The sequence below is a fragment of the Folsomia candida genome, unplaced genomic scaffold (genome assembly GCF_002217175.1).
Source record: "Folsomia candida strain VU population unplaced genomic scaffold, ASM221717v1 Fcan01_Sc007, whole genome shotgun sequence".
NCBI lineage: Eukaryota > Metazoa > Arthropoda > Collembola > Entomobryomorpha > Isotomidae > Folsomia > Folsomia candida.
Genome location: NW_019091199.1, coordinates 5,858,408 through 5,883,862, shown reverse-complemented (window position 1 = coordinate 5,883,862; position 25,455 = coordinate 5,858,408). Strand labels below are relative to the sequence as shown.

General features: G+C 41.0%; 5 protein-coding genes and 1 long non-coding RNA gene across 6 annotated transcripts in view; 3 read left to right on the top strand and 3 right to left on the bottom strand.

The window, feature by feature from the left end:
* The window catches only part of LOC110852693, a 40,992-nt gene extending 30,177 nt beyond the window's left edge, over positions 1-10,815 (bottom strand). The window contains exon 1 of the mRNA XM_022100803.2: positions 10,528-10,815. The gene's annotated coding sequence lies outside the window, so the exon portion shown is untranslated. The remainder of the gene's footprint in view (positions 1-10,527) is intronic.
* Positions 3,103-8,523, top strand: LOC110852692. Its single transcript, XM_022100802.1, has one exon. It carries the CDS (start codon positions 3,103-3,105, stop codon positions 8,521-8,523), a length of 5,421 nt encoding a protein of 1,806 aa, XP_021956494.1.
* A 123-nt stretch (positions 10,816-10,938) lies between the features above and the next one.
* On the bottom strand, positions 10,939-11,181 carry LOC118436282. Its single transcript, XR_004835325.1, has 2 exons — positions 11,126-11,181; positions 10,939-11,067 (listed from the first exon to the last, which is right to left on the bottom strand). It is a non-coding gene; the product is annotated as an uncharacterized LOC118436282 (long non-coding RNA).
* Positions 11,182-11,298: 117 nt separating this feature from the next.
* Positions 11,299-13,120, bottom strand: LOC118436200 (basic salivary proline-rich protein 2-like). The gene is made up of 5 exons (XM_035853726.1): positions 12,436-13,120; positions 12,218-12,352; positions 11,765-12,091; positions 11,514-11,693; positions 11,299-11,442 (listed from the first exon to the last, which is right to left on the bottom strand). The coding sequence occupies exons 1-5, from the start codon at positions 13,118-13,120 to the stop codon at positions 11,312-11,314; spliced, it is 1,458 nt and encodes a 485-aa protein (XP_035709619.1). The 3' UTR covers positions 11,299-11,311.
* A 4,829-nt stretch (positions 13,121-17,949) lies between these two features.
* LOC110852751 (endoglucanase A) lies at positions 17,950-20,441 on the top strand. The gene is made up of 9 exons (XM_022100857.2): positions 17,950-18,205; positions 18,273-18,447; positions 18,530-18,745; positions 18,815-18,836; positions 18,904-19,054; positions 19,139-19,422; positions 19,485-19,650; positions 19,727-20,031; positions 20,101-20,441. Exons 1-9 carry the CDS (start codon positions 18,014-18,016, stop codon positions 20,330-20,332), a joined length of 1,743 nt encoding a protein of 580 aa, XP_021956549.1. The 5' UTR covers positions 17,950-18,013; the 3' UTR covers positions 20,333-20,441.
* A 2,435-nt stretch (positions 20,442-22,876) lies between these two features.
* On the top strand, positions 22,877-25,374 carry LOC110852749 (endoglucanase E-4). Its single transcript, XM_022100856.2, has 9 exons — positions 22,877-23,115; positions 23,184-23,358; positions 23,439-23,654; positions 23,716-23,737; positions 23,804-23,954; positions 24,036-24,319; positions 24,385-24,550; positions 24,635-24,939; positions 25,009-25,374. The coding sequence occupies exons 1-9, from the start codon at positions 22,924-22,926 to the stop codon at positions 25,238-25,240; spliced, it is 1,743 nt and encodes a 580-aa protein (XP_021956548.1). The 5' UTR covers positions 22,877-22,923; the 3' UTR covers positions 25,241-25,374.
* The last annotated feature ends 81 nt before the right edge of the window (positions 25,375-25,455 follow it).

Genomic DNA, 25,455 nt, shown 5'->3' with positions numbered 1-25,455 from the left:
CCCCATGAATGCATAGAATAGAGGTGAGCTGGATAACTAATTTTTTTTTTGATAATCCATGGCCCGACCCGATCCAATCCAGATCCGACCTGGGTTTTGATGGATTGAATCTGGAGAATTTAAGACGAATCGGATTTAGATGGATCGGATCTGAAAATTTTTAGGTGGATCGGATCCGAAATTTTTGGGTGGATTGGATCTGAAATCTTTTGGATGAGTCGGATCTGAATTTTTTTGGTGAGTCGGATCTGGAATTTTTGTACAGATTTGCGAGGATCGGATCTCAAAAAATGACGATCCAGCTCACCTCTACGAATACCTTTACACATATCAAGTCTCACACGTAACCCGCATAATACGTTCCGTTACATTACTTACTTATTCCATGATATACTCATCCGCAAGGTGATTAATCTAATTAGAAGAGGTTTTCCCATTAATTCTTCTCGCGAAAGCCATAATCAGATTTCGGTGAGCAAGATTCGTGTTGACATTGTCAATTAGAGGAGAGGAGAGGAGAGGAGAGGAGGGAGGAGGCGGAGAAAGTAGGTGGTGGTGAAAGCAGTCAGAATTAAATAGTAAATTGAACCTGCGAGGTGTTGGCCCAGGCAAATGAATGTTCACCCACCGTAAATATGATGATGATCACTATACTTGGATGATAGTGGATTGGATGGTAGGGCATGTTGACAATGGGCGAGGAAATAATGGGACTTGTGCGTGATCAAAGTGTTAATGATTCCGGGGGTGAAATCAAGGTGAAAATCTCGTCAAATCCAATCCAATCTACTCCTCGGCTATGCATTACTTAGAATATAATAGGTGAAAAAAATCAATAGTTTCCTGTCGCATAATACATAAAAGCGAAATAAAAAAAGTTGTGCAATTTATTCCCATAATCATTCCATTCCCAAATTATTTTCAGCCTTGAACCACGAATCTAAAGTTCAAAAAATAAGTTAAGCAGCAATTAAACTCATAAATGGCAGATTTCAAAACTCATCTAAATCTCGAAAAGAAGAAGAAGCCGGACCGGGTAAATAATACATCAACCGAAGAAAAGTTGTTATTCCATTCGATTCGTTTGCGAAAAAGGTTAAATTTAAATCAAAGACTATCATCCATCCTCCTCCATGTTTTTCTTCTCCTTTTTTCCCAAGTAGTCGAGCTGATGAACAATAAACAAACCTTTATTGAAGTCTGTTTGACTTTGAATTCGACAAGAAATACGAGAGAGAAAAAAGAAACTCGAAAATGAAACCAAACCCAGGGCTGGCTGGGCAATGATGTGGACCAATTTCATTTTGTTAAGTAAACTGGACACAGAACACAACATACACGCAGTGGATCGTTCTTCTTTCTTCTGAAATGGTTTGGGTTCGAATTCGACTACGAAACGAAAGCAAGAGTGGATATTTGATCTCATCTCATCCTCGTCGTCGTCATTGATGCCCCAGTTAAAAAAAGTTGGCGTAAGTGAGTCACTGAAAGTGAGTGCGGAAAGAGATCTATTTACGTATCAATCTTTTATCGAGGAGAAGAGATTCGTTTCCTGACGTTTTATATATATGACGACGACAAGGTTGGGGAGGAGGAAAGTCGATTTGATCCAGGAAGAGATCAGGGATGAATGGGTGGTGAATTTTCAAACGATGATGATATAAACCAAGTTGTATTAGTCTCCTCATGAATGACTTTGGTTGGAAAGTATTTACGTTTGGATGAAGTTATTGCCCGTCAATATAAGGAGTTGAATGGATTGGGTGGATTTATTTTATGGTGATTGTCTGATTCAAAACGATACAATTGTCTTAAGAAGGTTAAGTATCTACTTGTGTGCGTATTAAATTGCTAAAGAATTGAGTACTCAACTACATAAAAGTATATGTGCGAGTTTAACGCCAAATCGTATTTATTTATATAGACGGGTATGAAAATCTTTTTTTTTTCAGATTATATGTCACATTGATACCGACAATTCGCGAATTGTGTACAAATCCAACACACACTAGTGACAATTATATTGCAATTCGGAGAATTTGCAAAATCCAATAGTTTTGTAATATTACTTATGCATTTATGCTAAACAATCTGTATGTCATTTTAGGCTGAAATTATCATATTGCCCCAAACTTGTCCTTACAAATTTCTACCACCTATTTTTACTTTTTCATGCACTATGTAACTGGTTTTATGTCATACCTAAATTAAAATACATTAAATTTCCATTACGCAACATTAATAAGTTAGCAAACTTTCACCACGCATCGATGAACCCAACCAACGCAAAAAATTACATGCACATAAACAACACGTCCTTCCTAAAAGAATATAATGCTTCCATTCTCATCTATGATTTTCAAAACGTGTTGTTACATAACCCCCAAAAAAACACAGCTACAAAAGAAAAATTACCTCAATATGTATCTCAATGAATGCACACACACACTCGATGCCAAATCGACAGTGTTGAGGAAGTTTTAAGTATTTGACTCCTGCATTTGTATTTTTAAGATTATGTATGAAAAGGTTGTATAATTCAATTTCCCTATCCTACCCTCTGACGCACATGCATTATTTATTAATTTGACTAATTAATATTAAAGGTAAATGACTAGTTAAGAGTTTGCGGCTTATCATTTTGTTCTGCTCTTCCAGCATAAATGTAATTTACTTACAAGTCTCCATGTTAATCATAACCTTGTCCGGCCATTCACACGAAGCTTATAAATATTGGTTACAATTCTTATCTCGATGTCACTCTGTTGTCCATGGTCTACCAGTTACTTTGTCACTCAAGCTCTTAAGTCGCAAACTGCCCCAAATAAATAATTTAAGTGACATATAACTGCTTTGTCTCAACGTGCCTCATTTCAAGAACGAGAGATTTACATCACACAGCATCATTACCAATCACACAATCAGGGAACTTTGCATTCTCAACATTTTGGTCTCGCTTCAACCGGATATAAACCGTCCATTCGCAAGTGTGTAAATTTGGTAAGCGCTGTCTTTCGTTAAGTCCATTGTTGTGGGTTACTGGATAGGAGGTTCAGAATCGGCCATCGGGCGTCGGGTTGAACCCCAGTAGCAACAACAATCATGGCACCCACAGTGCTGGATAAAGCAACCAGTGAACGCTCCACCACTAGCGACCTCATTGATTATCTGGAAACAGAATTGACCTCTCACGCGACAACCCCATTAGATGAAGCACACACCAGTCATCTTCTGTCGATGGTGAAAGCCTGCCAGACCGACGTAATGGAGATTCACCGTAAGATACAGCTTGCATCACCTCCAGACATGACACCACACCAACAAGAATTTCAGCGACTAATGACCAAGTCCACCAAGTTATTATCAGCATTTACTGGAATCAAGATGAAGTTCCCAGTCTCATCTTCCGCCTCCAGTTCAAGTGCTGCAACCAGTTCAACCACTCCAACCACGACGGATATCAGACTCCCTCGTCTCGAACTTCCCTCTTTCGACGGCAATCTGCAAGATTGGGTCACTTTTCGGGACATGTTTGTCACTGCCGTGCATGACAACTTGTCTCTTAGTAAGTCACAGAAGCTTACCTATCTAAAATCTCTACTCAAGAATGAAGCATCCAGGCAAATCTCTAGTATGATAATATCGGACACTAACTATGATATTGCGTGGTCCCAGTTGTCTGATAGGTATCAGAACGATCGCGAACTACTTTTCGCCATTCTCCGTAGATTCCACAACCAAGCTCTTGTGAAGCCGCAGTCATCAACATCAATCCGTAGCCTAGTTGATGTCTCTCGTGAGTGCATCCGATCACTGGATGTCCTCAAGCTTCCTACAGATCAGTGGGACGCGCATCTCCTTTTCATCCTAGTTACGAAGATGGATTCAACATCCAAAGAATTGTGGGAGCAGTCGCTCAAGGACAGCTCCATTCCCTCACTAAAATCCCTATTCGAATTTCTCGAGCAGAGAGCTCGAGCACTAGCAGCAAGTGGATCATTATCATCATCATCGAAGCCCGTGCACCCCAACAACCCGCATGGCAACAGAGTTCAGACACGTAATATGGTCCACACCACAAATGCCAGCAGAAATTGTCATTTATGTGAAGCAAGTCCTCATCCTCTATTCAAGTGTGAGAAGTTTCTGGGACTCCCAATTCAGCAACGAGTTGATGGCGTCAAGAAGTTGAATTTGTGTTTCAACTGCTTTGGGCCCCACAGAATCCAAGACTGTCCCAGCAACAGAACGTGTAGGACGTGCAATGGTAAGCACCACACCCTTCTACACAAACCCAGGCAAGCCGATGCCGCAGCCATTCCTCCAGTGGTGCTACATGCAGAAAACAGCGCCCCTCATCCCCCACGTGACAAGTCTCATTCCACTCCCAAGGAATACGACACCCTACTGGCAACATGCCTCGTCCAGGTAGCAGACCCCAGCGGTAACTACCACACCCTCCGAGTGCTGGCCGACAATGGCAGCAATGCAAACTATGTGACGGACTCTTGCATCAAAAGGATTGGAGTTCCTCGCAGACGGTACTTCGCAACGGCAACAGGTCTAGGTGGAGTATCCCTTGTCAATGCTACTGGAATTACTGAATTCTCAGTCAGCCCACATTTTGATTCAACCATTTCATTCTTTGTCTCCAGGTGTCTCATCACTTCGAAGATCACTGGCAGACTCCCATCTTCAACCTTCGACCACAGCAGATGGTCACATCTCCAAAACCTCCAATTAGCCGATCCCAACTACTACAAGCCTCAAGACATTGACATGCTCCTGGGTGCTGAGTTCTTTTTCGACATTCTCAAGGGTACCAAGTTGAAAGGCCCACCCAACAGTCCATTCGCTATCTCAACTAGTTTCGGATGGCTGATTGGTGGTGGTGCCCCAAACGCCCCTTTAATCAATCCTCAGGTCCATGCCACCCTCGCCTCGCAACATGGTCGCAGTACCAATTCAATCTCCTCTGCCAGTGATCAGGATGAGCACCTCGACGCTACGCTACGGAGATTCTGGGAAATTGAGAGTGCGCCCTTGCAGCGGCTCCAAACCTCAGACGAATCAAAGGTCGAATCTCACTTCGCCTCCACCTATCGCCGAGAAGAGAATGGTCAATTCACCGTGCAGATTCCATTCAAATCTCAGGTATGCCACCCTCCTCCACCGTCAGCAGGTCTGTCAAATCCTGCAATCAGAGTACCAGCAATTGGTAAATCTATGGATATTGCCATGAAGCGTCTCCTCTATTTGGAACGACGTCTTGCCAAGAATCCAGACCACAAGAAACAATATGCACTATTCATGAAAGAATATGAAGATTTAGGCCACATGGAACGTGTTACACCAGAGGATTCAACTTCAGCCTGTTACATCCCGCATCATTTTATCCTCAAGGAATCCAGTACAACAACAAGTTTTCGGGTTGTATTCGATGCCTCCGCGAAGACATCAAACGGTGTTTCACTAAATGACACGATGATGGTTGGCCCCACCATTCAGGATAGCCTAACTGATCTCTTGACTCGTTTTAGAATCCACAAGATTGCCTTTGTAGCCGATGTCGCGAAAATGTATCGGCAGATCCTGCTTTCGTCGCCTGACAGAGAGTTTCATCGCATTTTATGGCGTGAAGACCCTAGCAAACCAGTGCAGCATTTCCGACTTCGCACCGTCACATATGGAACTGCTGCAGCCCCCTTCCTAGCCACCAGAGTTTTGGAGGAAGTTGCAACCCTGGAGAAGGACTCTTTCCCTCGAGCAGCAGAAGTTGCCCTCCGCGATTTCTTTGTTGATGACTTGATGTCTGGAGAACCATCAGTCGAGGAGGCAATTGAAACCCAGCATCAATTGATCAAGATGATGGAAAGCGCAAAGATGAGCCTACGAAAATGGTCGTCGAATTCCCAAGCCGTATTAGATACCCTACCGCCTGAGATGAGAGAGACGCAATCTCTTCTAAACTTTGACACTGATTCCTCGATCAAGACTCTTGGCATTCGATGGAACCCTAAAGCAGACCAATTCACCTTTATGGTTTTGCCAACTCCATCCACTACTCAAGTAACCAAGCGGTCCATTCTTTCTGAGATCGCTCGCCTGTTTGACCCTGTTGGTTGGCTCGCCCCTGTCATAATCAATGGCAAGATTATAATGCAATCAATTTGGAAACTGCAGCAGGGATGGGACGAATCTTTACCGATGGAGATTCACAATCAATGGAATGCATTTCGCACTGACCTCGAAGGTTTAGTCAAACTCTCCATCAATCGTTATTTTTTGCAAGGCTCTCAATTGTTGTGCCCCAGTCTCAATGTCCCTAGTTTTACCACCACCAAGTACTACCTCGCCGGGTTCTGCGATGCCTCGGAGGACGCCTATGCAGCCGCAGTCTATTTTTGTGCCTACGATGGTCAAAATAGTTCTATCTCACTTGTCACATCCAAAACTCGCGTGGCGCCCTTGAAGAAGATATCCTTGCCTCGTCTTGAGCTATGCGGAGCCAGTCTTCTCGCCGACCTTACACTCGCCGTCCAATCAGCAGTAAAAGTTCCGATTCATTCAATAACGGCATGGACGGATTCGACCGTTACCCTTGCATGGATCCGGTCTGACTCCTTAAGATGGAAGACGTACGTGGCCAACAGGGTCACAAGTATCCATGAGAAAATTCCGCCCATGCGTTGGGGACATGTCCGAGGAGATGAAAATCCTGCAGATTGCGCGTCACGGGGAATCACTGTAAAGGATCTTATCTACCACCCCCTTTGGTGGGAAGGACCTCCATGGCTCAAGAACGGAATACCTGATCCCCAATGCTGTGTCCCACTCAATCACTCCTTAGCTGCCAGTGAAGAAAGAAAACCAAAACCGACCGTATTCCATTCAATGATAGAATTCAATGATTCAATCCTGCACCGATATTCATCTCTACTAAAACTTGTCAGAATAACAGCATTCATATTCCGATTTGTCAAAAGTTTCAAATGTCGCCAAGATCTCAAGTTGTGCCATGTCGTCACTCGTTCCGGTAAAGATGTCGCTACAGTGGAACCACGTCACCCAGTCCACAAGCAAGTTCGCCCCAAGTCCACAAAATCCACCACGAATGTGCCCCCTTTGACTCCAGCAGAACTTGACCAGGCGTTCTCATACTGGATTAAGCACTCTCAACAGCAAGAATTTTCCAAGGAAATTCACTCCCTCGCCAATGGGCTACCTATCAAGAAGAAGAGCAAATTAATTTCTCTGCTGCCCTTTATCGATTCAATAGGATTGCTCAGGGTTGGTGGTCGTCTAAAAAATGCCAAGATTTCTGAAGACCAAAGACATCCCATTCTCCTGTCATCCCATCATCACTTGACACAATTACTCATCAAATCTGAACATTTGAAACATTTTCACGCTGGTCCTCAGCTTCTGATGTCAGTACTTCAGCGGCGTTATTGGATCATCCGCATGAAAGATGCAGTCCGAAGAGAAATTGCAAAATGCTTGACATGTACCAGAACAAAGGCTCAAACTCTACAGCAAGTGATGGCAGACCTCCCTTCATTTCGCGTCAACCCAGCTCGACCCTTCCTGAAATGTGGAGTGGACTACGCTGGACCCTTTTCTGTTCGGCCCATCCAGCCTCGAAGCAAAATAACTCTAAAGGCATATCTGGCAGTATTTGTGTGCTGCACCACCAGAGCAATACACTTGGAAGTAGCTACCAGCCTCTCAACCGACATGTTTATCGCTGCCTTTCGCCGATTCATAAGCAGAAGAGGTCTACCCACGGACATGTACAGCGATAATGGTACAAATTTCATTGGTGCCAATCGCGAGATGAAGGAAATGGTTCAATTGGTAAATTCCTCATCCCATAACCAGCAAGTGGCCGATAACCTATCAAGAGATGGAATCCGATGGCATTGGAACCCTCCTGCCGCCCCCCATTTTGGTGGAAACTGGGAGATTGGTGTCAAATCCTGTAAATTTCACCTAAAGCGAATCATGGGATCGCACCGATTGACTTTCGAAGAACTGACCACTGCAGCGTGCCAAATCGAAGCGATCCTGAACTCCCGTCCGTTGACCCCTGAGTCCAACAATCCAGAAGACCTCGCCGCTCTTACCCCTGGACATTTCCTCATTGGTGCTCCATTAACAGCCGTTCCAGAACCGAACTTGTTGGATCTCAAAATCAATAGCCTTTCCCGATGGCAGTTAATCCAACAAATGATCCAGGCTTTTTGGAAGCGTTGGTCAGCCGAATATCTATCCCGACTCCAACAGCGCCCGAAGTGGATGAGTGGATCTCGAGCGATCGCAGTTGGCGATATTGTCGTCATTAAAGAGGAGAACCTACCCCCATGCGTTTGGAAACTTGGTCGTATCCTCGCCCTGCACCCTGGAAATGACTCATTAGTGCGCGTCGTCACGGTCAAGACGTCTACTGGTGTTTTCAAGCGTCCCATTGTAAGGTTATGTTTGCTCCCAATTGAAAATTCTTCCCAAGATGAAATTCTCTAATTTTTGTAATGTATACAGTTTTGTCAATTTTAATTTTATTGAAGCCGTTGGTTCAAGGCCGGCGGAATGTTGAGGAAATTTTAAGTATTTGACTCCTGCATTTGTATTTTTAAGATTATGTATGAAAAGGTTGTATAATTCAATTTCCCTATCCTACCCTCTGACGCACATGCATTATTTATTAATTTGACTAATTAATATTAAAGGTAAATGACTAGTTAAGAGTTTGCGGCTTATCATTTTGTTCTGCTCTTCCAGCATAAATGTAATTTACTTACAAGTCTCCATGTTAATCATAACCTTGTCCGGCCATTCACACGAAGCTTATAAATATTGGTTACAATTCTTATCTCGATGTCACTCTGTTGTCCATGGTCTACCAGTTACTTTGTCACTCAAGCTCTTAAGTCGCAAACTGCCCCAAATAAATAATTTAAGTGACATATAACTGCTTTGTCTCAACGTGCCTCATTTCAAGAACGAGAGATTTACATCACACAGCATCATTACCAATCACACAATCAGGGAACTTTGCATTCTCAACAGACAGAGAGAAACACTTTCCTCAGATTTTTCCCACTTTAAACGAAAAGTAAACGTGCCACGAACGACATGAAGGAACAAACAAGGAATAATTTACATCGACTTTTACCATCCTCACCACAACCATCGAGACAGAACATACGAGATGACAGGAGGAGGATGACACAAAGTAAAGCTTGGTGGAGAAAGTAACCAAGTCGGGCAAAAAGCCGTATCATCACGGACGGATGTCAATTGAATAAGACGTGCAGGCAGATCATATTAAATTTCAGTGCAAACAACCAAAATGCAGTATCTACTACGCAATAGATACTTGGTCATCTCGATAAACGTCGGTTTCACACTTTACTTTCCCATGCTGCGACTGGATACATAGATGAAAAACGGTGACAACCTTTCCTTCTTCCTCGTCCTAACTTTCTCTAAGGGCAAAAAATCCAAAATGTAAAAGTCACGCTTGACACGAATAACCACTCCCCGCACTTAAAACCATCCTTCATATGACGAATGATGAATGAATTTTTGGTCACAAATTTTAAATTAGGACAAAAATAAGGATTTCTTGAGACCTTGGCTGGTGGTGGTGGTTACATATTTCTTGACCACTGCCACTGCTGATAACGTCTTCTTCTGCATGTCACGACTATTTACTTTCTCTTGAATGGACTATTTTCTCCTCCCGTGTCTGTGGGAAAAGGATGCAAACCCAGTCAACCGGAACGACAGAGACCTCGTATTTTTTTCTCCTATTTGGACTTGAACTTGATCCCATCTTAGCTTTATTTAGTTATTGCACACTCTGCCAAACAGACTTGGAGAGCTTCGATGGCTCCCAGGCTATTTTTCTTTCTCGGCTACTACAACCACTCCTCAGTGGTCAACCAGCGTGGAGAGAGAAAAGTGTATAAAAATTGATTGATTTTATTGGAAATAAGTACGTAAACACGTACGTACGTATCCAAACAGAGTTTTGTGCGGAAATATCTAGTACCACCAGTTGTGGTGGTGGGATATGATATGGTGTTGTAAAACAATAAATGCAGCAGTAATTTGACTCTGGCCGACCAGACCGCTGCATAAATAAGTCTTTATAAATAATTACTGAGAGATTACGTAGCAAGAAACTGAAGGGGCACATTTTCATGCGGCATACAATTTTTTTCTACGCAAATTTCAAATGTTTAAAGATTTTTTACAGTTACAAATTTTGAACTTTAAAAAAATCTTGAATCATAAACATTACAGAGACATCCATAAATTATTTTTGGACATTACTTTAAGCCAAATTATTTAGAACCATGTCAAAATGTATCAGTGTAACTCAACCCAAGAAAAAATGACGCCATTTATTTTATCGCACAAAAACAAACAATTTTATATCCTCCTCGTTTCACTTACATTAAACGAATGAGAATGCAACTCGTATGCCACGATATACTGAAAGCGTTCTGTTTATCTTACCGTAAGTACGTATGCAGAAATGACTTCGTCTCAATTTGGCACGTTAAATTAATACTGAGTGACTGGCTCGGGTGAGTGGGTGTGCCCATGCAGGTTCTCTGGCAGTTTAAACTTTCAGCATAATCGTCACCACCTCGCGAAAACAAACCAATTTACCAAATTAGTACAAACTAACAGTTCGAGTCTCGGCTGAGCAATTAAAACCGTGAAATGTGGAAATGTGTGCTGAAAACAGATAAACACAGAGAGACCGGTGAATGTATGTATGCAGTAGCTTATGTATGTGTTCACCCGTCCGAATCTGGGAGAAAACTACCCGGGTTGAGACTACTTTCGAGGCATGTATATCCAATCCACCTGTTTCGGGCGACGACTTATGTCTTCCGAAATATACTTTTGAACAACGACTTGTGTTGATCAACTTATAAACTTGGCTTTATTACTTTAGAGTACATACATCGGGCATCAGTAATCATGCATAAGTACTAACTTGACATACGTACATGAAATAATGACCCTACTGACTCTCTGATTCAGACTCTAAAAAAATGACACCAATTACTCAAATTCTCAGACATTGTAAAATTTACAGACATACATATTTAGACATGAAATAATGATAACACGTTGTCGGGGTAATTCACTCAACCCACGACACCACCGAAAAGGAAGGAATACGCAAAGGGGGAAAATGCATCTGAACAAGTTTTTGGTTTATTCACAACTTCAATAATTTAGACGATTTTGGCGATTAATACACAGTGACCGGAGATAAAAGGGGGCATCAAATCCAGTATTTTGTACCTTCTTGTGCAGTTTCACATTTTGGAGGGAGGTCATTAACAGCATTATTACTGCTATTTTGAGCTGGTGGAGCTGTTGGGAGTCCAGGACAGGGCGGACAACAGCGATAATCTGCAACAAGATAAGCCATTCCTGAATAAATAATTGTGGGGTAGATGAGACATATTTTAGTGTTTTTGTACTTGTAGGCATAGGCATTCGTGCCCCTGCTACTGCTGCGTTCGCTTGCACATTTTCAACGACAGACACGTTTACAGGCTCAGGTTTTTGCACGTCGACATCCAGCGCGGTCCAGTCTCCTTTTTGGGCAGCGTTTCCATCGCCCGGCGGACCACCACGACTGCCAAACATTGGTTTCCACCCTGTTCATATTTCTTTTACTAGATTACAAATCTCTTAAGCATGGCTTAGCAGATGTCTTTTTTTACAACACCTAATTCTGAAGTGGGTCCGACTTCGCCAACATCCCGCAACGCCCAAGATCTTTCTTCCCCGTCCTTACCACCACCACCGCCGCTTCCACCACCACGATTTGCGTCAACTTCGCCAATGTCCCTCAACGCCCAAGACCTTTCTTCCCCGTCCTTTCCACCACCGCCACCGCCGCTTCCCCGATTTCCATCAGTTTCGCCAATGTCTTTCAACTTCCAGCCCCCATAACCGTCTTCTTCTCCATCTCCTTCAATCATCTCCTTTTTTTGCGTTCCGGGGTCTGGAGGCGATTCACCAGTCTGCATTGTTGCTTGAGGTGGTGGACAAGCTAAATAAAATCCGGGTGGGACGATATGTTATTATTAATGAACCTCTGCCATATCATGTCACACACAGGAGAAAGTAATACACACGGGCTTCATGCATGAGTGGCCACATTGCTTGGCTGACTTACGTGGTGGTGGTGGTGGTGGCTGCGGGCATTTTGCTACACCGACTCCCGCATGGTTGGATTTCGTCCCTAGAGCTGCTGCCCGGCATCCGCAACGAGCTTGACCTTCGCTGGTGGAAGGAGGCGTTTGATGACATGCTGTACACACAGGACAAAAAATTGGAGCATGATGATCACACTCAACTCAATGTGAAGAAAGTTGTTGAGTGAAAGCTTGAAACCTGTGTTATTTGAGACATTTGTTGCGCCACCGCATCTTTGACCACAGCATCCCCCAAAATTCGGAGTGGGTCCATTGTTAGGGCACGCCAAGTTCTGTGGGGGTCTAGCAATACTTTCACCTTGACCTTGGCATGGTGGCTGTACGGGGGCGACAGGGGTGAAATATTGCGAACAGCATGCCTGACTTTGTTGGACTGATGAGCAAATTGATGCAGGTGCGGGTGGTGGTGGTGGCACTGGTGGATTAAGTGGGCATGCATTTTGTTCAGTATTTGTCATTGGACATTGTTGTTTCTGGTTCTGTTGACCACAGCATTGTTGACCACCGGATTGTTGACCACCACATTGTTGACCACCGGATTGTTGACCACCGGATTGTTGACCACAGCATTGTTGACCACCGGATTGTTGACCACCACATTGTTGCTGCTGTTGGAGTTGAAGTTGGATCTGTTGCTGCATGAATTTAGTGAGCTGGGTAAAATCGCAGCAACACGATTTGCCATTTTTCTCATTTGAAAGTTCGGCTTTCTTTTCAGGGCAGACATCAACGTAGTTAAACTCTTTGTAAAACAAGTCTAACGCCTCGGACACCCATGCATCTCGGTTTTGTGGGAGGGGCGAATGTGAGCGGTTTGGTAGATTTTCTAATTCTGAAAGGTTCGAATTATCAGAACAAGCCATCACGGGAAACCTAGTAGGAAAGACAAGACTTTGTGGCATACATGTATTAATAAATATTCTAGTCACATGAGAAGGCAAGATTGTTGGACGCCAATATTATTTGACACTTTATCATTCTATACATGTTACGACAAATGAATTGTTTCCAACACAAATTTTCATTTTTGAAGAAATTAAATTTTAATTATTATGTACTGAAAAAATAGTGTGAGTGGACCGTTGCTAAGTTGGATGATTGAGATGACCCCCTAGGTCAAATCCGGGTCAAGTGATCCCACACCCTCCAGTGGGGTGTCAATCGATCGGTCTAGATCATATGATCACTTTGGTATATTATAGAATTTTGTGAGATAAGAATAGGCTGAAAAACTTATAATTTGGAGATATTCTTCAAAATAAACGTTTTAGCTATCGAAATAGTACACTCGAGATTTTTAGCTTAAAAAATCAAGCTAAAAATTAGGATGATTTCCTCCTCAGGAATTAAGTCTCTATGTCTGCCTGTTCAAAAGTTATTCAAGGTTAAAGTCGTTGGGCCGGACAAGGCCCAAAGATTTAAGGTACCACAAGAGGTTGAATATTTCAATTTTTTCTGGACTTAGCAACATAATTTTTTAGAGAAAATGAGTCAAGACATGAAGTACGGCTCCGTATAGCAACAAGGGCATTGGGGTATTTTTAAGAGCTCCCCGAGATGGAGGGGGTGGACTTTGAGGTCATAATGGTTGTTATTTGGAGTCACTATATATTTCTGCAGGGTGCATAATCGGTTGGTGGGCTCATTTGAGTCAGGTAATGAGATGTGAACCATTTTTGCCCTCAGAAATATAAAATAATAGGGAGGGGCAAGTATAGAAATGCTATTTGGAAAAGCATGGAAGACAATATGGAAATGAGACCCATTATGCTCCCCATGTAAAACTATTTCGCACAATGTGGGAGTCCCACATTTGTGCTCCGTATGGTTTTGACGCTAGGAAGTTTTAAAAAAAATTCATCATATTCGACTATTTTGGCTATAAATACGGAAGTATAAGTAACAGCAAAAGATGACATTTGCCAAAATTTAGAGCAGTATATTTTTTACAAAATTTGTATTTGAACCAAATTTGTCCCTACTATAATTTCTGAGAAAATTACAATCAAAGTGGGTGGCATAATTCCTTGCCAACTCTCTTGTGGTACCTTAAAAATGAAAATTTTTTTTCAAAATAATTCATTTGTCGCAACCGTATGGGGCACCGCCCATAGAAACGATGTCAGTTAACCTTTTAAAAACGGATTCCACCAATAAGGTGGAGGGCGATTTCGATCTCTTGGCAACGGACTACACCAATAAGGTGTAGGCCAAATTTTTCGCCTTAGCGACGGACTACACCAATAAGGTGTAGGCCAACTTTTTCTCGTTGGCGACGGATTCCACCAATAAGGTGTATGGTTACAGAATTCCGTTGAGACCGGGCTACATCAATAAGGTGTAGGAAAAAATAAAAATAAAATGACCGAGAAAATTTTCTCAGTTCCATTCTTTCCTCCTTATTTGTCGTTGGTTTTTCTTCAAGCCTGAACTAATTTTTTTAGAGTTTAGAGTTGTAGTTGTAGTGGGGGAGGAACTCGGAGGAAGTGCATCAGAGGTCACGCCGCGCCCCCGAAAAATTATCCAACATGGGCGCCGCTAATAAATTGGTCGGCGTTGACCTCTGACCTGTATCATGTTGTAAATATGATACAGTTCATATTTTTTTAAAATTATCACAACGTTCTCTTTAGCTAATATATTCGCAATCGTGTCACCACCGATCGGAACAAGTCACAGAACACTGAAGGACAAAATTATAGCTAATAACTTGTTTAAAATATAAAATGCATCCCAAAATCAGTGTCATCAAATTGATGACATGAATGATGACGATTTATTCGTTTAGTTTATTTTTGTAGTACTATCAAAATCAAATCCGATCTTTTTATCAAAATTAATATCGTGTGTTCATTTGGTTCAGTTGCAATTTCATGTTAAAAATGTATTATGTTCTAATTTTTGTTGTCGAATCAGTTCCAGGTCCCTAATAAATCATAACTACATCAGTAGAATATTCAAAATCGGTTTGCATTAATTCAGTCCCCAACTGATTTTATCACCGCCCCACAAGTCGGTCTCAATGGTATTCTGCCCCCAGTAAATCCGCCCCCAAATGCAATAGAAAACATTTTTAATTCCGTTTTTAAATGGTATCCAGGTCAAAATTAATTAGTTTTTATAAGGTTAATCGTGGTTGGACGCTTTACCATTAGCACCACGATTGCTTTACTTTTGGTGTCTTAGGAACCCAAATTGCATTGTAATAGAAGTGTCAGGAATTTTTGAATTCTTTACAAATAAGCCAATTAAGTGTATTTCATAGTTTATCATTGTTTATGTTAAAAATAAATCGTAATTATTAGTTATCTGCATAAATATAATTTTCGGATGATTCTTTACAAAAGTCTCAAAATTTTGTAGAAATTAAAAAAATATTTCCCAAATGACAACTCTCGAAGTCTGACTCACAAACGGATCCTTATCAGAGAGGTGGAAAATGAATTCCCAGTTACAACAACGATTGAATTATCTTATATTTTTAATGATAGATCAGTTTATTTATAAAATCTTGTAAATGGCCGAATGGTTATCTCGGACGCTTATCCGAATCATGTTCCTCTACTCCCCAAGCCAACTAATCCTAAATGTGCTTTATATTTTATCAATAACAAAACTCGAATTTTGCGAAGTATTTATAATTGATGCTAAAATGCGACAAGTTTTCATGAGGAAATATTTCGTGGGGATTCTTCTTCTTGGGGTTTACCTGACGGAAATAACTGCCGGACTTTCATGTAGAGAAAAGAAAGAAATAATTGACCTAATCGAAAGTGAGTTACACAAGAAGGACAAGCAAAATGAAATCATTAACGACGTCGTTAATAATATCGATGTCGGTGGACTGTTTGAAGACTTAACCGGCATTACGTAAGGCACTAAACAGACTTTCACCACTTGTAATTATGCACTAAAGGTGTAGTGCATTTCGCTCAATTAATAAATAAATAGAGTGGGCGCCGCAATTGCAATTTTAATCGTGATCATCATCGTACCAAACTTGGTCATAATGCTTGCCATATTTTTATGCTGCTATTGCTGCAAGTGTGTTACCTTTCAGAAACCAAAATGTACGACTAATTTTGAACACAATCAGCCACAAACTTTCGGTAATTAATTGAATACAATTAGAATAAGTTTTTCATGGGTCAATCGTGCACACATATTTTTCTAGCAGCCCCCAATTCTTCATACGCCCCACAACCAAGTAAACCTGTAGGGCCAGCAGTACCACCGGAACCTCAGGACAATAGTACGATACGAATTTCGAACTGTATCAATCTACGATTTAAATAATTAAATTTAATTAAATTTGTAGACTTGCCAAGTCCACCACCATCCTCTGCAATATGGTCGTGGGGTAAAGAAGGTAAAAACATGAAAATTGGTACCATTTTGAAATGTTAATACATATTTCTGAAATATGTAAATAGACGGAAGCCAACAAAGAATCTAAAATAATGGGTACAGTACAACAACTAATATTAAATCTTCCTCGAATTTCCATCAAGCGGAATGACTTGGCCCTAAACTAAACCTAAGTACGTAAATTCACCCTGACGAATGTGCAATAACAAGAAATGAATTGTGCACTAAAAATTTTTCTATGAATAAACAAAAGTTGTTTACGAAATGAAGGGTGTAATAAGTCATGCCAATTTATTTGCTGATAATGTCGATTTTGTCCTAATTCTCGCAATCTTTAATTGTTTTTACCTCCGACTCACCCTTCACCTCTTTCATCGTCAATGCACCCGCAGAAAGCATGCGATTGATTATTTAAATTCTGCTACATAATGCAAACAAGTGGATGATTTCATGAAAGGAGCACGGGGATGCCATGCTCCTTTCATGCTGCAGTGAAATAAGCCATTATGAAACGGTTTTTAAATGATAATTTTAAAAACTTGTCCTTGTCTTGTCCTCAATACCCAGAAAGAGGGTACCAGGATTTAAACCTGCGTTTCGAAACATTTTTCAAAATCGAGAATCTTCAGTTTTTGACGTTTTCTCGTTGATGCAGCAGCAGCTTTCTCTTAGGCTTTTCCCCATTCTGGATGTATTTACCAAAACGTAGTCAACCGATAGACTTGAAATTAAGTCATTTTTCTGCAATTTTTTACATGAGCCCTATACCATTCATAAATATTTCTGCATATGAGTCCAAATTTCTAAATTTTTTCAAGTCTTCAACCGTTGGAATACTTGACCAACCTCAGTAGATATTTATTTTTAACTCGAACGTCATACCTACTAAAAAACAATTGCGACATGAAATTAGTACATGAAAATGATAACCTGCATTATACAAGTGACGTTGATTATCCGTGTTATTTGAATTCTGTAGATATAAAAAGTACCATTGTCTGAACGTGATACGCGAATCTCATGAATACCAACATGAAGCTACTTAACTACTTGAAGCAATCACGTCCCCAAATGTTAACAACGCACTTATCGTATTGCTCGCAATGGTCAAAATCACATGTAATGATGTAAACATAAACAACACACGGTGCAAGCAAGGGACGTGTGCAAATGGGAATCATATTAATGGGTGACACTATTTGATATGGATGAGTGTACGTATTTCACCTTAATCAATCACATTTTGATCCAATTTGTCACGTTGAAGCATTTTTATTTGCACTTACTTAACCGGGTGCCGGGTATAAAAAGGTTCCGCTAAGTCGACCAAAAGTCAGTCTTCGGTAGCGTTTTATTTGCTTACCTAGCTTGTCAAAAATAAATAAATCATGCAGCACTATTTATTTGTCCTGATATTTGTTCTTCTTGGCGGAGGACAACTTGTCTCGGCGAACGGTCGACTAGAGTATGTTCGACATAACTCTGGCAACTACGAGGCGAAATTGTACCTTAACTTGAGTGAAACAGTGGTCAATTGGGAAGCCAGGTTTACCTTTGAGTTTGACATCGATGGTTTTACTGTAATTATTAATTTGTTAAGGTAGCTTTGAAGGTATCCAATTAATCTGGTTTTTACTTGGCTTGCAGATTCACAATCCAGGCTCTCAGATTAGAGAACAATCAGGAAATGTCGTGGTCATTGGAAATGCGGCGCAAGATCAACACGGTCCAGGCGAATGGAGTATCGATTTTTATGTTCGTTATTTAGCTGCGATGCCGCAATTGGAATTTGCAGTTTATAATGGGGAAGACCTAAATACAGGTGTGTACCTAAATGTCAATTATCTAAGTGTTCTACTAATGTATTTGTATGCATCTAACAGTCTAATTAACTTATGATTTAGATTTTATTGCCCCACCCCCTCCAACCGTCCGTCCAACGAGGCCCCCACTTCCCGACGGTGATTATCACTACGAGGAAGTTCTTGGTCTTTCCCTCGAGTTTTACGAGGCTCAACGATCTGGAAGGCTTCCTGAAAGTAACAGAATCATGTATCGAGGGGACTCATTTTTGGACGATAAGGACGGCGATATCGATCTGGTTGGGGGATATTTTGATGGTGAGCTGTTTGTGAATTGACTTTTTACCAATTACAGTTATAAATGTATTTTTAATGTCAAATTTTTAGCTGGAGATCACGTAAAATTTGGGTATGAAATAATTTAGCTGTAATTTAGGTTAAATTTCAGTTCACGTAAAATTTTAAATTTAATTTAGATTTCCATTCGCCTACTTCACCACGGTTCTTAATTGGGGAATTGTCGATTACAAACAAGGTTACGAGTCTGCTGGTGAGTTGCAGAATGCGTTGGACGCTGTGAAATGGTCACTGGACTATTTCATTAAGGCACATCCCACAGATTTCGAAGTAATGAAGCCTACAGTTTTAAATATCCAACACAATCAATAACCACCAAACCAGCTAAGCTAATAATTATTACAAATGCTCTAGTTTTACGGACAAACTGGAGACGGGAACCAAGATCACGGTTATTGGGGTCGCCCGGAGGATTGGACCTTGGGGGCGAGACCCTCCTTCAAAATCACACAACAACAACCCGGTTCCGAACTGGCTGGAGAAGCTTCGGCTTCTTTTGCTTCAGGATATTTGGTTTTCAAGGATGTAGACCCAACCTACGCTGCCACCCTTTTGAATCATGCCACGACCTTGTACGACTTTGCCAATCAGTTCCGTGGAACTTACACAGATGCGATTCCTGCTGGAAGCTTTTACAAGTATGGCGCTAATAAATTGATGAAATTGTCCAACTTTTAATGATAATGTTTCAAATATTTAGTTCATGGTCCGGTTATGGTGACGAGCTTGGTTGGGCTGCAGCGTGGCTTTATCGAGCCACCAACGTTACACGTTACTTGGATGATGTTGCTACACATTGGCAGGAATTTAATTTAGGGGCACGTCCAATGGAGTTTAGTTGGGACGATAAAAAGGCTGGTCTCCAGGTACATGCAGAATTTGGCGAACGGCGAAAATGTGATAGCAGAACATTTATTAATCCGCATTTATTGAATTGCACAGGTTCTTCTAGCTCGCATCACGAACAACCAAATTTACAAGGACGCCGCAGAAGCGTTCTGTGACTACGTCATTAACGACGTGCGTCGAACACCCAAAGGTCTCGTGTGGCTTTCGGAATGGGGTTCCCTCCGACATTCCAGCAACGTGGCGTATATCTGCCTCCAAGCAGCCGACGCGGGAATAAAGCCTGACGCATATCGGGCGTTTGCAAAGCAGCAAATCAATTACGCGTTGGGCGATGGGGGTCGCAGCTTTGTCGTCGGATTTGGAGTAAATCCTCCCAAAAGTCCGCATCATCGATCCAGGTGAAACATTTTAACATATTAATCGCAGATTTATAATTTTCTAATCCTGAACTTTACTATAAACTATAGTTCATGCCCAAACCGACCAAGTCCTTGCGACTACAACAATGGGATGAACAATCCAGGTCCCAATTACCAGACGTTGTGGGGCGCACTTGTCGGAGGACCTGGACCAAACGACGATTATGTTGATGATCGAGGTGACTATATCAAAAATGAGGTGGCCACCGACTACAATGCCGCATTTCAAGGGGCCCTTGCTGCCCTTCAAGTGTTGAAGGACGAAGGGAACCTGCCGTAAACAAAACGACCTACTAAATCATGTACTTACCAATCGTTGTACACTGCTAAATAAGTATGTGGTGCAATGAATTATGGTGAAATAAAGTCAAATTATTAGTAATAATATACTTTTTTGCAATATGCATAGACCAATTTGAAAGTCATTACACGCGGTAATGTTCTTCTGTTCATTCATTTAACTTGTATTCTATAACGTCATAAATTGTGATAATTTGTTATTATGTCTCAAACCAAATATGTTGTATACTTCCAGTATTACTATAACCAGCTAGTCTAAGGCAGGCCAGGGAACAAATTTACAGTCGAGGGTTTTAATTTCTCGTAAGATGAGACATGCTGAGTGAATTGAGGCCGGCATCGACCGTAAATTTGTTCCCTGGCCATAGGCTAGCTGGCTATGGTAATACTAAATCGACAGATGCAAAATTTACCAACGCCACCCAATTACCAAAATACCCCTTGCTACCACACACGCCGCATCAGTAAGGATTTTTGGCGTAGATTTGAATGAGTGAAAGTACTACTTTCTCCTTTTCTAGTTTTTTTGGACAACTTTGAGTGGGTGTGGCGACCGCATCGTTGTTTAATGACGTAGCGCCAAAGTCACTGATCTACGGAATCATCAAAATTAAAATAAGTAATAGCCGTGAAATGAGGTGTTAGTAATTAACGCTAGACGGAAGCCAACAAAGAATCTAAAATAATGGGTACAGTACAACAACTAATATTAAATCTTCCTCGAATTTCCATCAAGCGGAATGACCTCGCCCTAAATTAATCCTAAGTCCGTAAATTCACTGCGACGAATGTTTAACCCATTAATAAATGAATTATCTAAGAATTTTTCTATGAATAAATAACTAATGCTCCTTGCGAAATAAGAGAAGGTTGTAATTAAGCCATGATAATTTACTTGCTGATAAGGGTTTTGTAGTAATTTTGTTGTAATTCTTCGAATTATTAATTTGCTCCGACTCCCCTCTCCCCCGACTTACCCTGCGTCTCTTCCACCCCACCATCAATGAACCCAGTCGACAGCATGCGATTTATCGATAAATTGATCGCATTATTTAAATTCTGGAATACATTTTATACAAAGAGTGACCTACCAATTTAAAAATTTACCCCTCTGATTTTTAGGCGTCATTTCGACACTTTTTCAAAACGAGGACCAGGATTCCTTCAAGTTTTTGAAGTTTTCTCGTTGATGCACCCAGTGGCCAAGAAAGCGTAGAACGACAATGCCCCCACGGTTATTCAATGTCCCCATCATTTGGCCAGGTTATGTAAACTCCTCCCTTCCCTATCCTACGTATGTACAATGTTAATATCCCCACATGTCCCCACGGCTTCCGCGGCCACTGGATGCACCCAGCTTTCTCATGGACTTTCCCCTATCCTAGATACATATGCATTTAACAAAAATGTCGTCAATCCATAGCCTTGAGAAACCCTGACCAGTTATTTATTCATATGCAATTTTTACATGATCTCGAAGATTAGCACGATCGGTCTACCGTTCATAAGTATTTTTGCGTACGAGTACAGTAGTTATATAACCATTTTCAAGAATGTTTGGTTAATCTTTTTCAAGTCTACAAATGTTGGAGTATTTAATCACTACCTCCAGTATTTATTTTTAACTCTAATGCCACATGAAATTGATAAACTGCATGCAAGTGACATTGATTATCTGTGTTATTTGAATTGTTTAGATATGAAAAGTACCATTGTTTGAGTGATGTGATATGCGAATCTCATCCATACCTAAATACATATCACGTCCCCAAATGTTGACAACGCACCTATCAACGATAAGTGCGTCGGATATGAATGATCGTTAAAACCTCAAAATATGAATGCAGAATTACCTTAAAAATTCCCAAAATATGACCACAAAAATGACTTAATTTTTATAATTATGTATTGGCTTGTGTGAGATTATTTTGATAAAAAAAACAAGTTCTGCATGGGATGATTTAATTCGTTAACAATGAATTAAATCGCACAAGACAAAAGTGAGTATAAATTCCTGTAAATTTCTCACAATTAATCATTTTGAAAAAAAAATGAATTTGTGTTATTTTCTGGCAATTTGGTATAAAACATCTTAAAATTTGGCCAAAAGTCATAAAATGAATGATGAAAGCCCAAAATATGACCGAGAATATTAATAAATATATCCCAAAACCCGAAAATATGACCAATATGAGAAAATATGCTTTGACCTACGTGACCTACTATTGACCATAAACATTCTCAGAAAGTTTGGGGACCGTAGGTAAATACATAGAAAAAGTTATTTTTCATTAATATCCGACGTATGCTTATCATACTACCCGCAATGGGAAAAATAACATGAAAACATAAACAACACACAGATCAGGGTTCGTGTGCAAATGGAAGTCATGTTAAAGGGTGTCGATATGGGTGTAGTTCACCTTAATCAATCAAATTTTGATCCAATTTGTCACTTTGACGTATTTATCTGCACTTCACCGGGTATAAAAAGGTTCGGCTAAGTTGACCAAAAGTTAGTCTTCGGTAGCGTTTTATTTGCTTAGCTTGTCAAAAAGAAATAAAGTAGCCATGCAGCACTATTTATTTGTCCTGATATTTGTTCTTCTTCACGGAGGACAATTTGTCTCGGCGAATGGTCGACTGGAGTATGTTCGACATAACTCTGGTAACTACGAGGCGAAATTGTACCTTAACCTGAGCCAAACAGTGATCAACTGGGAAGCCAGGTTCACCTTTGAGTTTGACATCGATGGATTTATGGTAATTATCTATTACTTGTTGTAAGGATTGAAGGAATCAAATTGATATGAATTTGACTGGAATAACAGATTCACAATCCAGGCTCTCAGATTCGAGAACAAGCAGGAAATGTCGTGGTCATTGGAAATGCGGCGCAGGATCAACACGGCCCTGGCGAATGGAGTATCGATTTTTATGTCCGCTATTGTTGCGCCATGCCTCAATTAGAATTTGCAGTTTATAATGGGGAAGACTTAAATACAGGTGTGGACATACCTAAATGTCAATTATCTGATAGTTCTACTAATGTATGCTTCTGATTGTCTAACTAAATCATGATTTAGACTTCATTGACCCACCCCCTCCAACCGTCCGTCCAACGAGGCCCCCACTTCCAGACGGTGATTATCATTACGAGGAAGTTCTTGGTCTATCGATCGAATTTTATGAAGCTCAACGATCTGGAAGGCTTCCTGAAAGTAACAGAATCATGTATCGAGGTGACTCGTTCTTGGACGACAAGGACGGCGACATCGATCTGGTTGGTGGATATTTTGATGGTGAGTTGTTTCATAATTGACATTTTGTACCAATTACAGTATTTTTAATGTCAATTTTTAGCTGGAGATCACGTAAAATTTGGGTATGAAAAAATTTAGCTGCAATTTAGGTTAAATTTCATTTCACACAAAATTTTAATTTAATTTAGATTTCCATTCGCCTACTTTACCACGGTTCTTAATTGGGGAATTGTCGATTACAAACAAGGTTACGAGTCGGCTGGAGAGTTGCAGAATGCGTTGGACGCTGTGAAATGGTCACTGGACTATTTTATTAAAGCACATCCCTCAGATTTCGTGGTAATTACATATAAGCCGATAATATCAGACACAATATCCAGCCAGCTAAACTAGATGTGTAATAATTATTAAATACTCTAGTTTTACGGACAAACGGGCGATGGAGGACAAGATCACGGTTATTGGGGTCGCCCAGAGGATTGGACTTTGGGGGCACGAAACTCGTACAAAATTACGCAACAACAACCCGGTTCCGAACTGGCTGGAGAAGCTGCGGCTGCATTTGCTTCAGGATACTTGGCTTTCAAGGATGTAAATCCAACCTACGCTTCCACGCTTTTAAATCATGCCACCACCTTGTACGACTTTGCCAACCAGTTCCGTGGAACTTACACAGACGCGATTCCTGCTGGAGGATTTTACAAGTATTGCTTTAACAAATTAATGAAATTATTCAACCCTTATCACTGAAGATGTATCATATATTTAGTTCATGGTCCGGCTATGGTGATGAGCTTGGTTGGGCAGCCGCGTGGCTTTATCGGGCCACCAACGTTACACGTTACTTGGATGATGTCGCTACACATTGGCAGGAATTTAATTTAGGGGAACGTCCACTGGAGTTCAGTTGGGATGATAAGAAAGCTGGTCTCCAGGTACATGCAATTTCTATTTTAGTACAGCAGTTTGTTGAATGACGAAATATGGGCTGAACAATACTGTATTTATTACTATCCCAGGTTCTTCTGGCTCGCATAACGAACAACCAAATGTACAAGGACTCCGCGGAAGCATTTTGTGACTACATTATTAACGACGTGCGTCGAACACCCAAAGGTCTCGTGTGGCTTTCGGAATGGGGTTCCCTCCGACATTCCAGCAACGTGGCGTTTATTTGCCTCCAAGCAGCCGACGTCGGAATAAAACCAGACGTATATCGAGCGTTTGCAAAGCAGCAAATCAACTACGCGTTGGGCGATGGGGGTCGCAGCTTTGTCGTCGGATTTGGAGTAAATCCTCCCAAAAGTCCGCATCATCGATCAAGGTGAAACATTTTAACATATTAATCGCAGATCTATCATTTTCTAATCCTAAACTTTACTATAAACTATAGTTCATGCCCAAACCGACCAAGTCCTTGCGACTACAATAATGGAATGAACAATCCAGGTCCAAATTACCAAACGTTGTGGGGCGCACTTGTCGGAGGACCTGGGCCAAACGACGATTATGTTGATGACCGAGGTGACTACATCAAAAATGAGGTGGCCACCGACTACAATGCCGCATTTCAAGGGGCCCTTGCTGCCCTGCAAGTGCTGAAGGACGAAGGGACGTTGCCGTAAACAAAACGAACTGATCAACTAAATTACTTAAACATATATATGTACCATAAATTTACCAAGAGTTACAAACTACAGAGTATTTAATTCACTGAATTATGGTGAAATAAAATCGAAATATCGGTGTCTACAACATACATATACTTTTTTGCCGTGATATGGCATACATACATCAATTTGAAATTTATTATACGCAGCAATTTTCTTCTAAATAGCAT